Source organism: Vigna radiata, chromosome 7, assembly GCF_000741045.1.
Source record: "Vigna radiata var. radiata cultivar VC1973A chromosome 7, Vradiata_ver6, whole genome shotgun sequence".
Classification (NCBI taxonomy): Eukaryota; Viridiplantae; Streptophyta; class Magnoliopsida; order Fabales; family Fabaceae; genus Vigna; species Vigna radiata.
The window spans coordinates 32,207,705-32,220,434 of NC_028357.1; the positions used below are offsets into that span (position 1 = coordinate 32,207,705).

Here is a 12,730-nt window from a genome sequence, read left to right on the forward strand (position 1 = left end):
ACTTTTTATTTAAATGATAGATTGGTAGAGATATTTTAGGTTTTAACTTTTTTTTTTTTTTAAGTTTTGATGTTGAGTTTAGTATCCATTTTTTAAAAATGTTAATCTTTAGTTTCTATGATATGAAAAATGTATCAAATTAGTCTTATTTGTTAACAAACTAAGTTTTTCGTTAAATGATTTGTTGTTCATAACACTTTCCATTCACAAATCACAAAATATTGGATAAAACTTGTGATTTATTGTTTATTAAGTGTTGTCATGAGGACTGATTTGATACATTTTTCATATCATAAGAACTAAAGGTTGACATTTTTAAAAGTGGAAACTACACTTAACATTAAGACTTAACTTAGGGACAAAAAAGGGTTTAAACCGATATTTTATTATATGCATTATAGCACTGGAGTAGAAGAAAATGTGGGCTTTGTAATGGACCCAGCCCAACCCACCGGAATGGAGTGTCGGGATGAGGAAGGCCCAGTTGGTAAGAAGTTGGAAAAGTGAGAGGAACTGAACGTTATGCGTTTAGAGAAGAGTACAGGAAACAAATTTGAGAAATGGAATGGCGGAATGACCAGTGCTTACGTTATGACACAGTAATGGAGAAAGAAGCAATCGCCAGCAAATACTGAATCTCCTATCTCTAAGGATAAACAGTAAGAACATTTTTCTGTCCTATTTTCCATCCAATTAGGGTTTTCACGCTCTTCCTTCTTCCTTCTTCTAGATCTAATACTTCTTACAACCTATTTAGAATTTAGAACAATGAACAACAATAATCCACCAAAAAATGCTGCAACGCCGTCGTTTTTCACCAACCCGGCTGCACCCTCAATCCCCATGAACCACCCATCACCTCACCTTCTCTCACAGACGCAGCCTCAACCGCAAGCTGGTGCCTCTCACTTCCATGGCCATTTTCAGCTCTCGCAACCGCAAATCCACGTCCTCGCACAGCCACACCCTATTCCTCCCCCACAAGTGCATAACAATTCCAATACCAATGCCAGCGTTACAACACCTGCGCCTCCCAAGCGTGCAAATCACAAACCCCCTTCACGCCCTCCAGGTTCCTCCAACAACACCCAATCCTCTGCCTTCAAGACCATGGAACTTACCGTGGCGCCTCCTCGGAAAAAGAGAACCTTTCCCGATAAGCTCATTCCCGACAAGGTCGCCAAGCTTGTGCCCGAGTCTGCTATTTATGCCAAGTTGCTTGAACTTGAGAGCCACATAGATTCTGTTTTGGTTAGGAAGAAAATTGATGTGCAGGAGAATTTGAGAAACCCTCGCTGTGTTAGGAGAACGCTTAGGATTTATGTGTATAATACATTTTCGAAACAGGTGAAAGTGGAACCTGGGAAGATTGATGTGGAGGAGCTTTCTTGGGTTCTCAGGATAACCGGAAGGGTGTTGGAAGATGGTAAGGATCCTGTGGCAGATGGAGTTTTGCCTAAAGAAAATCAAAGATTCTCGGCTTTCTTCAAGAAGATTACCATTTACTTGGATCAGGGTTTCTATCCGGATAACCATGTTGTTGTGTGGGATAGTGCCCGTTCGACTGCGCAGCGTGATGGTTTTGAGGTGAAGAGGAAAGGAGATAAGGAATTCACGGCGGTTGTTAGAATGTCAATGAATTATTCGCCTGACAAATTTATGGTATCGGCTCAGCTGGCTAGAGTTTTAGGGGTTGAGTTTGACTCCCGCTCTAGGATCATTGCTGCTCTTTGGCACTATGTGAAGGCTAAGAAGTTGCAGAGTCCGAATGACCCTTCGTTCTTCATGTGTGATGCTTCTCTCCAAAGGGTGTTTGGGGAGGAGAAGATGAAATTTTCGGTGGCTTCGCAGAAGATATCACAGCATTTGTCACCTCCGCAGCCTATACACCTGGAGCATAAAATCAAGCTTTCGGGAAATTGTCCAGCCGGAGCTACGTGTTACGATGTGCAGGTTGATGTGCCTCTTCCACTAGAGAAGGACATGTCTTCATTCTTGGAAAGCACTGAGAAGCACAAAGAGATCGATGCTTTTGATAAACTGATCTCTGATTCCATAAAGAAGATCCATGAACATCACAGGAGACGGGCATTCTTTCTCGGCTTTAGTCAGTCCCCAGCGGAGTTTATTAATGCTTTGATAGCTTCTCAAAGCAAGGATCTGAAGCTTATTGCTGGAGATGTGAGCCATAGTGTCGAGAATGAACGACGTTCTGAATTCTACAATCAACCATGGTAAGCATTATTCTATTCTCCTATTTCATTTGTTAAGAGTTGAAGATGGTGAAACAACCTTTTAAAACTGGCAGGTTAAGAAAGAAAGTGTCTAGCTGACCCTAATTTTAGACAGTAACCATTACTAATGCAAGGCTCCTCTAAATGAGCTAATAAGGGTGTATATATAGGACCTTGATTTGATTTGAAGTACTTTCAAAAGTAGATACTGTTTTAAGTACAAACTTATTTCAGAGGTCCAATTTCCATTTTATTTGTTCTACAGAGTTTTGTTTGTGCTATCAAATGAGGCATACATTATGCGCTGCAAAGATACTAAATATTTTATGTCTGATTTGGTAGAATAAAGGCAGAACCAGTAAGGGATTTAATCTTGATGTAATGGTATATGACTGGAGCTTGTAATGAAAATGGTTTAAATATGTCACTTTATTGTTTGGAGATTTTATAGTGGGATAGAGATTACCTTTTATTGTTTACAAAAAGGAAGCAATGAAATAAGCTATAACCTTGTAGTTTATATATTAACCCCGCTATAAAATCAACTTCTTAGCTGGCCAAAATAGGGATTTTATTTTCTTAATCTTAGCTCCATCCACTGCACGCCAAATTGAGAGGGAATAAAAGCTAGACTGGATAATAGAATGGGATAGATGAGGTCCCATCCCTTTCTATACTGATCTATTTTTATTTTTTCAAAACAAACAATAAAACAACTTTCTCATCCACTTCATCATCTACCTTCAATCCAATTATGACATAGGATTCATTTGTTTGTATTTTTCAAGGATCTTCATTCAATTATAAGAATCCTAAATTTTTTAATGATAATTAGACAAGTTTTTTGATAAAAAACTGAAAAAAAAAATGTTAACTCTGTTTATTCTCAAAAGTTGGAAAAAGGAACCTCCAGGAAAAAAATTATACAGTCATATTTTTTCGAAGTTTATCTAACTGCACAAGTGAGGAACCCTGCTGCTCCTTCGATTGTTGATAATGACCAAGTAACATAAAGAGTAAAATTGGAAGATATGACGATTGTATCTTTTTTCATTTTTTAAGTCATGTCGGCCTTCAAATATATTACAAGAATTTGTGGAATGTTTCTAATTGGTTTGGATTCTTTTATTTTTAAATTTCCAGGGTTGAGGATGCTGTCATTCGCTACCTGACCAGGAAAAATGCTCGAAGTGATGCTCCTGGAAACATCTGAGAAATTGTGAAATAGCTTATTTTTTTGGGGGGGTGGAGGTGTTTAGTTTTCTGACACCACCTCGAGGTCTTGACCCAACACTGCTAAACTTTCTATTCCATGCTTCATTTATGTTTTGGAGTAGAGTACTAGCAGAGTATATTGACTCAAGAATTGTGATCCCTAGCTCATTTTGGGAGTCCCAGAGCAGTTTCTGTATCTATTGGTTCTCATATGCACCTCTCGCCCATTCTAGTTTGGTAAATTGAGCCAAGATCAATGAGCTAACAACTAATGTATGTAGCTCTAATATCTTCACAATGGTATATATATTTAAGTGTTATGTACTAGATATCTACCTTGTACCTTTTTTTCCAGGCATGCAGTTCGGAATGCAAGGCTACATTTTACTGTATTTACCTAAGTATAGATTTATCAATTTGTTGTTTGAAGACCTAAGTTCATGGCTCTATCTGATAGTTTGAAGTAACTCATGGCTTGGAGATGGACGAGTTAACAATTATTTGAATATTTCATATTGCCATGATTGTTGAGATGTCTGCTGGGAAAAATTCTTCTGTAGAATTATCAATTTTGTTCTCTCAGTGCATTCCCAATAACAGTTTGAAGTGTAAAATCTGAATGCTCTTTTTGCCTGTATCGAGGAGTTGAGAATTGGTTTAGTCATTTTTTGTGCTACTATGCAGTGCGGGGCAACTATTTTGTCTGCTGTAATGTTGTGTATGTATGATTAAAGGAATTGTTCTAAGAGAGGAGACTATCTTTGTATTTGGATATTATTTAACCCAACATATATAGGACAAAAATAATAGTTTATATAATGTGTTATTTTAATAGTAGTTAAATTAATACAAAATGTTCATAGAGTGCCCTTTATTAAAATTGATATCAGGAATAAAAAGGATCTTGAAATGTAGAATCTCTTTTGAAGATGATGTCATTGAATAAGGTGAAAGTAGTTGTTAACAGTTGTTTATATTTTGGTCCATAATTTATGAATTTTCTTCCTAAATTTGTGTGAATACATCCTTGTTTACGTGGGTGTGACGAGAACTGGATAAGCGGGAGAATCGGAAGTGGGACTTTTCTCCTAAAATTTGTTATAGTGAGGTTTTCAACTTGATGGCTATTTAAAAAAAAAAATATTTTTAAGATAAAAACTAGTTTTTATGTTTATGTACCGTGTGTTTAAGATAAAACTCTAATCTTAAATTTTATATCATGTTAGTACTAATAGGAGAGTTTTATAAGATTCAAGTCTTAAATTTATAATTTTGAATATGACCAATATAATAGAGACATCTTTAAATAGTTGTTATTATAAATATATTTTTTTGTCCTATAACATATCTAAAATTGGACAAAGTCCTAGTCCATGTTTAATTCTCAACACTTCCACAATTAAAAGTGTAATTAGTTTCTTGGAGATCCAAACACATTTGAGTGGAATTTTGGTTATCTTAAAATGTTGGGCTGAGTCAAAACAACAATAAACATGTCTTTACGTTGAAAAAGAGAACAACACGTGAAAACAATAATTACTATGTTGAGATTTCAACAGCGGTAACAAATACTACTACCCCTTTCTATCACTTGGATATGCAATAAATCCATCCAAAATATTGGGATGTTGCTTCATAATGAAATCTGATATGCTTAATCCAGTTTCTCATGCATGTAGTCTCTTTAATTTTGATATGTACCACTTCTCTCTTTTGATAAACTATTGTATTAGCACCCTCAACTACTTGCTTCACATTTGTATGTTCCAAACAAGTGAGAAACAATAAAGGAAGAATTTTGGACTCAAGAATATCTAGACCTAGTTTGCATAGGATGAGTGTTAACTAGTATAGTTTTCATAGGAACAGAAACAAACTTAGAAGATGATAGATAAAAAAATGATAGATGGTGTAATAAGAAACTCAGGAATGATAGATGTTATGGTAAATGAGCTAGAGAATTTTGCGATAATGTAATAGTGGTGTTCAAAATAAAATAAGAAATTGCGGTGATGTAATAGTAGGGTTCAAATTGAGATAAGCTGATCCAGGTCAAAGCCCAAGACAAGTCGGTCGAGTTAAAGGTCGAGATGGCCCGTCTTGGATTGGAGGTGAAAATTGGTGGACTTTGTCCAATGATCGAGATGAGACAGATATAGTCCAAAGGTTGAGAAGAGAATTTATGTCAAGGTCGAGCATGTCAACTCGAACCAAAGGTCGAAACAAGTCATTTTTGGACAAAGGTTGAGACGAGTTGTTCTTGACTGAAGGTTGAAACTAGTCGTCTCAGTCCGAAGAACGAGACGGGTTGGCCTAAGCAGAAGGTTCAGATCGAATGAGTTGGTCGAAGGTCTAAATTGGTTTTATTAGGTATAGCTCGAGGTGGGCTTGTTTGGCTGAAGATCGTGAGGGGTCAGCCTAGGCATATTGTTGACACAGGTCGTTCCTGACCAAAGGTCGATACGAATTAGCCCGAGGCAAATTAATATACTAGTCGGGTCAGGTTGGACTGGAGGATGAGACGGACCGACCTGGGCCCAAGGTCAAGACTGGCCAAGTTAGGCTAAAAGTCGAGATGAGTCAGTCTAGGTTAAAGGTCGTGATGGGTCAACCTAGTTTGAAAGTCGAAATGTGTTGTCTCAAGTTGAAGATTGTGATAGGTCATCCCGAGCCAAAGGTTGAGCCAAGTCGGATCGAAGGTCGAAACGGGTTGACCCATGCCAAAAGTTGTGACGAGATGACTTGGGACAAAGGTCGAGACAAGTCGATCGGGTCATACATCAAAACTTGTTGGCTCGGGCCATAAGTTGAGATCAGTTGACCCAAACCGAAAGTCAAGATAGGTTGGTTTGGGTTGAAATTGGAGGTGGAAGGGCATGGGCCGAAAGTCAAGCGGGCCAACTTGGGCCAAAAATTGAGATGTTTCATTCGTAATCAAAGGTTGAGACAAGATGTTTTGGATCGAAGGTCAAAATTGGTCCTTCCAAGCCGAAGGACAATGTGGTCATCCTCAGACTAAAGATCATGAAGGATCAATCAAGGCTTATGGTGTAGACATGTTTGCTCCTAACCCAAGGTCAAGATGGATCAACCTAGACTAAAAATTGTGACGGATCGACCTGAACAGAAGATAGATACCATATGACCTGACCAAAGATCGAAACTAATCGTACTAGGTCGAAGGTCAGAACTCATTGTATCAGGTTGAAACTCAAGGTAGGCATGCTTGGACTAAAAATTGTGAGGGGTTGACCCGAACATATTGATGAGAATATATTTCCTTATAGAAGATCAATATAGATAAACTTAGATTGAAGATCGAGACAAATCGTCCTAAATCAAATGACGATACAGATTTTGATTGCGAGATTTGATTAACCCATGAAATTTCGAGATGATATAAGACAAATTTACAACATATGTTTTATTTTTATTAATTTAACACCCCTTAACAATGAATTATACACAGATAAAGAGTTTGGACTAAAATGATAAGAGAAATAATTTTGATACTTAAAATGATTTAAAGAATAAAGTATATTAAAACTAATAATGAAAAACTTTATTTATCGTCTTATATTTAGAAAGACACTTGTCATATTAAAATTTTTTATATTTTAATTACCATTATAATTAAATTTTTGTTTGAATATTTATACAGAAACAAGAGAAAATGTTTATTTTAACTGGTTAAATATAATCTAATTCTCCATTGAAAGAAGAGATAAGAAATAGACAAAATTCACGATAAGATAAAGGTGATAATAATATTATCTGAACGTAAGAGTATAAAATGAAAAGGATAGTGGTCACCTCATATGGTGGTGATAATATGCTCGTGTCCATCGAACGTAACCGTGAAAGCCCTGTATGAGTCTATTTCCAACACTGTCGGCCGCAGCTCAACCGTTGGAAATGTAAAAGCCGAATAGATGTTGGAATTGACTACTTGGTTATTTAAAAAATCTCGATGCAATGGTTAACAATACAAGACATTCCACATGTTATTGGTCACCGTTACATGTCTAACTTAACAAGAGTTGATATGCAAAAGAAAAGGATGCAACCGCAGATTGTAATTCCACTGACTGTCCAATTGTATAGTTGACCTCTACAAATCATGCCCCAGAAAACATACTTGATAGTCGCGAAACGGTAATAGCTCCAAAACGATAATATTCATCTGTAACTGTAATTTGCAATGGGTATGTATGTATAATATATATATTAGTTCCAGATCCTAAGTTACATTAAACGCTAACTACTATTACATTGGATGCTTAATGAACAGGGTATTCCTACCACCACGCTATGCTTTAACCAGTTGCGTCTTTTAGACGAGTAACAAGCTCCTCCTGCAGATTTTATTTCGTGTATTAGGGTAAGGAGAGAAGGTAAGCGAGCACCTTGACAACAATCAATCATGGACAATAATATACTACCGGTTGACAACCACTACACTGTGACATATGCAGTAAACAAAATACTATCAAGCAAATTAGTGACCGATATCTTCCAAATGCATGTATGTTGAAACTGTAGGAAGACTGGAAACTTGCCTTTTTTCCCTTGGTTGAAAGACCTTTAGCTTTCAAAAGAGCACGAAGTCTCTCTACCGTCAGGTTGTGCAAGTCCCTAGTGGCTGTTTGACTGTTTGATCCCTCTGTATGATTAAAACGCCCATAATAAGACAAAAATTGAAATATAGAGGACAAAAGATCCAGCCTGCTAAGTAAGTCTCTTTCAAAATTAGGAACCGTTGCTATGGATTGAACATATGACCTCAGCTGAAATCCTTTCCTCATAAGTTCAAAATCATCAGAGAACAGCTCAGGAAGCAACTCAACTTATCTTGTTTACCATTATTCTTTATTAGTCCCTCTGTCACCGGAGGATATATTCATGGTGAAAGCATGCATAGAGAAGTGGATAGGTAGTCCTGCTGGAGCATTGAACCTCCAACACACTCACCAAATCAAAGTCGTGAGAAATCATGTCATTCAAAAGCAAGCTATAAGTTCCATCGACCTCTTAAAGGTTTAGTATGCAAAGCAAATTCTCTTGCCTCTCAGGAAACCACACTAGTGACTTTCGATTATACACGAATTAATTAAACATTACAACATGTATTAATGCAAAACATGTATTAAAGGAAATCACTACATAGAAAAACTAACATATATGTATATCTGAAAGGTAAGATCAAAGCATAAATCAGCAAGCAGATATCTGACTTCTATACTCTTCAAAAACAAGGTTAAGGAACTGTCGTCTTTCCCAAAAAAAAAAAATTGAATTTGAATTTACAAGGACATATACAGCACCAACGACCAACCATGGTTCTGTTTTAGGTTTGTCCTAAACTACTACCAATTAAACTTCCTATTAGGAACCCAGCTTAATTTGGTTCGTATCAGTCAAAATACTCCTAGACTTAGGGAAGAAATGTGCACTTTGAGGACATGGAACTTAAAAGTTCTCATATGATATTCATTTCGAAACACACTCACCTTCCTGTGTTCTTTAGCACTTTTTTAAATAACACTAAGAAACACCTACCTTATAAAACTCAGGACAAATTACCAAAGATGAAGGAGATGTCTATCCAGTCCATATTTACTAAAAAATTAGAGAAAAATGTTTATCGATGTATTTAAAAAGAGGTTGACATGCACGTCTGAACATGTATCAGAGAGACATATCTTCAAAAAGTATAATTAAGACATGAGTAATGTTGGACCTAAATGAGAATTTTGATTTTGAACTAGTAATATCAAGAAAAAGATAACATTTTTGTCCTGATCAAACTCATTATATGAATTTATGACAAAAATCTTCAAATATATTTCAGATTTCACCCAATGCTAACTTATGATAACTACCACATGAACCCACCTTGTCGGGAATTTATTTGATTATTTGTTTTCTTGGCTGAAGATCTTTCCAAAAGCTTATCAGCATTCCTGACAAAAAGGTTTGATTAGATAGTATTCAATAAATAAAGACCAAGATAAAAATATAGGCACCAGAGAATGAGGGATAGATGCCATGACTTTTTAACAAGGTACCAAGCTGTAAGAGAAAGAAAATTGATTGGGAATTTGTACATTGACCATAATGTAATTGAAATATCACTCTTCCACAAAAGGTGGGAATAATACCTCTTTCTGGAACCATCAGATCCATCCTTTGAACTGGAATCGCCCCTTTGTTTCTTGAGGGTGAGTGATCTAATCAGTATGTTTTGTTGGTTTGTCTTAATATGTTGACCTTCTGCATAACCAAGGGAATAAAAAATGTCTATTTTACAATTATTATCTATTTAAAAAGCTAAAAGGACATAGCTAATATCGATAGGAAGAATATATATCATAGCATTATGACCAACAGGATGGTCAGAAATTTTTTAGACATAAATTTTACGAGTAAGAATTCTCTAAATTAAGACTACCAAAACAAAGATAAGTGGCAACAAAAACACTAAAGCGAAGAAGCCAAATTACATAATGAACTCACATGTTCACATATATACTATTTCATGATAAAGTTTCGACCAATGCACATGCCTCTAATATTAAATTATGTGTAAACAAACAGTATTTGAATCTGGCAGAGTAAAATGTCCCATGCGGATAAAAAATAACTGATCTTACAACTGGTAATGACAAGGAAACTTGTGGCCTAGAGGTGTTTATAAGGAAGACAAAGTTTATACACCGGTGAAACATTTCTGTTTGTTTCTTCTCTGAGGTTACTGCTTGGCAGCAGGCCAACATACAAAAAATTTAAGCCGTAACAGTATGTGTTACAAGTTGAAACAAGGTAAAGAATGAGACCTGGTGGCGACGTATCATGATCGCATATGTAGGCCCGCATTCCCCCCTGCACGATCAGAATATCAAATTAAAACATAATGTTTCTCATATAACAAATAACAGTTAAAAGCAGGAGGTCTCCTAAGTTCCACCAATTGGAGGGATGTAATTTTCCACGAGAAAATGAACAAAAAAATTCACCGTGACATTCACAACTCAACATAAAGAAACAAGTGCATCAACGAAGGTAGGGTTACAGAATCACTAGCTAATAACAATAATGTCATATGACCCTGTTTAGATAAATTTCTCTAAAAGCACCCATGGGTGAAGAGAAAGTGAATTGAGTTTCTCCAACGGGCCAACATCAACTTATGAACTCTCTTCTCTAACTTCTCAAAAAACTAATGTGCATAAGTTGCTCTATGCAAGAAACTGTATTCATTTTCTCCTTCTCATTGTCTTCTCCTCTAAGCATCTATGAAGAAGTTCATTTAATACATTGCCTAATTACACAACAAAGAAGCCAGCATAGTACAAAAGCATAATCATCCACGAAAACAAAACCCTTAAACCATACAATATGAAACTTCTATTCTATTAGCGGTAAACTAGTAAACATGACAGTTGATAGGCGGATTATAAAACACACGACAAATTTTAACATCAGCAAGCTTGGATTAAAACTCCATAACAACCCCTTAAAACAAACCTAAGTCCAATAAATATCTCCTAGAACTTTTTCCCCGCTAAACACCTTGAAATTCCATAAACTAGAGACAAGGAAAAAAAGTTAACACAATACAATAAACATGATTCACACAAAAACCTAAATAACAAATCGCTTAGTTTCACCATCGCTTCTACGAAAAGCAGAGAGAACGTTCTGAAAGCACACGGATCGAAATCATCGCAGTGAATGTAGGTAGGTCCGAAATCCGAAATCGAAAAAAATAAAGAATGAGAAGAGAAAAAGGGGAATTGAAGTACCGGATTGGAGGAAACGATGGTGGAAGAGAAGTGGCCTCGAGAGGGGAGATTGGCGAGGAAGGAGGAGGCGGCGGAGGAAGAAGGATTGGGTGCATCCATTACCATGGAATGGAAGTGAGGTTTCGCAACCGCAGTGAAAAGGAGAGGACTTGGCCTCTCGTGTGTGCTCTTCGCAGTGTCACACTTTACACACTACAAAACTGAAGCCACGACACCAAACATACCGTAACTTTCTCTCCCTATGCGCTTTATATACATGTGGACTAACAAAGGCGAAGCCTTATAATCTTATTTCTTAGCTATAATATGCTACAATTTATTCTTATACTGGACACATCTCCTCATTGTATATTTTTACTTTTTCATATTTTATTTTTAATAATATAATTCGTAATTTGTTAAATTATATAAAACTGTTATTCGTTTTAATTTTAATATCTTTTTATTCATTTAATTGATTTGTATTTTTTCATTCTTTTTTTAGTTTCTATTCTCACTTAGAGGTAGTTATTATTTTCATTCTATTTGTTTTTTCTAAAGTTATCTTTTACTTTTTTAGTTATTTTAAATTTCATTTTTTGTTATTATTTATGTTAGTAGGAAATATAGGAAGAAAATATTCATAAATAACCACAATAAAAAAGCCCAAACTAAAACTGAAATTAAAAATAAAATTGAACTTCAATCAAAAAACTTAGAAAGAATTTTAAAATCATACATTGACAAATTAAATAATAGTAAAATGCATGTTAAAAAGAATTACAAACACAAGAATATGAATCAGAAATTAAAAATTCATTATAAAACTATTATAAGATCCAGAAGGTTAAAAAAATAAAAAACAAAATAAAAACTTTTAAATTTGGATTAAAATTTTGTTTATATTTTATTTGATAGTACCTGTAACTTATATTTTTTTATACCTTTATATTTTAGTTACTTTTACTAATTTTAAAATTTTATACTATATTCTCTACTCTGTTATGGGATTGGACATAATTAACTAAATTATGATTAACTACATATATTATTTAAAAGTTTAGTTTTAAAAAATTAAACTTATATCAAATAACTAATAATTACTTAATTTTGTATTCAAATCAATATAAAACTTTAAATAAACTTAATAAAATTTGGTTAATAAATAATTAAATTGGATTAAAGTTTTAAAGGAAAACTAATTGTAATTTTTACTTAGAGTTAAAGAAAAAAACATATTTAACCATTTTATATAAAGTAAAAAAAAAAAAACTTCTTTTGTTTACTTACTAGTTTAAATAAACTTTTTTAATTGAAGTGAAACATCTCTAGTTAAAAAATTTTACACTTATCTTTAAAATTATATCAAAATTTATAGTATTAATATCTCTCTCATTCATAATAAATAAAATAAAATAAAGTGAAAACTCAAACGGCTAACCAGGCACCCAGTGCTAGAACCCTGACCCTCAATGTCAGACTTGTAGTAAGCAAGTG

At 34.8% G+C, this 12,730-nt stretch overlaps 2 protein-coding genes across 4 annotated transcripts; one reads left to right on the forward strand and one right to left on the reverse strand.

Annotated features, from left to right (window-relative positions):
- The first annotated feature begins 517 nt into the window (after window positions 1-517).
- Window positions 518-4,125, forward strand: LOC106769397 (SWI/SNF complex component SNF12 homolog). Of its 2 annotated transcripts, XM_022783472.1 has the most exons (3): window positions 518-659; window positions 758-2,234; window positions 3,378-4,125. In XM_022783472.1, the coding sequence occupies exons 2-3, from the start codon at window positions 769-771 to the stop codon at window positions 3,445-3,447; spliced, it is 1,536 nt and encodes a 511-aa protein (XP_022639193.1). In that variant the 5' UTR covers window positions 518-659; window positions 758-768; the 3' UTR covers window positions 3,448-4,125. The 2 variants fall into 2 exon arrangements, with proteins under 2 accessions (XP_022639193.1, XP_014510490.1); XM_014655004.2 differs by having other exon boundaries at window positions 519-2,234.
- A 3,255-nt stretch (window positions 4,126-7,380) lies between these two features.
- Window positions 7,381-11,494, reverse strand: LOC106765532. 2 transcript variants are annotated; one of them, XM_014650196.2, is made up of 7 exons: window positions 11,255-11,494; window positions 10,286-10,331; window positions 9,611-9,722; window positions 9,345-9,412; window positions 8,009-8,112; window positions 7,752-7,804; window positions 7,381-7,638 (listed from the first exon to the last, which is right to left on the reverse strand). In XM_014650196.2, the coding sequence occupies exons 1-6, from the start codon at window positions 11,357-11,359 to the stop codon at window positions 7,766-7,768; spliced, it is 474 nt and encodes a 157-aa protein (XP_014505682.1). In that variant the 5' UTR covers window positions 11,360-11,494; the 3' UTR covers window positions 7,381-7,638; window positions 7,752-7,765. The 2 variants fall into 2 exon arrangements, with proteins under 2 accessions (XP_014505682.1, XP_014505681.1); XM_014650195.2 differs by having other exon boundaries at window positions 7,381-7,804; window positions 11,255-11,493.
- Window positions 11,495-12,730: the final 1,236 nt, after the last annotated feature.

Coding starts and splice junctions, on each gene's coding strand:
- LOC106769397 (XM_022783472.1), top strand. CDS start 769: ATGAACAACAATAATCCACCAAAAAATGCTGCAACGCCGTCGTTTTTC. Junction 2,235..3,377: donor GAATTCTACAATCAACCATG/GTAAGCATTATT, acceptor TTAAATTTCCAG/GGTTGAGGATGCTGTCATTC.
- LOC106765532 (XM_014650196.2), bottom strand. CDS start 11,359: ATGGTAATGGATGCACCCAATCCTTCTTCCTCCGCCGCCTCCTCCTTC. Junction 10,332..11,254: donor CCATCGTTTCCTCCAATCCG/GTACTTCAATTC, acceptor CTGATCGTGCAG/GGGGGAATGCGGGCCTACAT. Junction 9,723..10,285: donor TCATGATACGTCGCCACCAG/GTCTCATTCTTT, acceptor TTGGTTATGCAG/AAGGTCAACATATTAAGACA.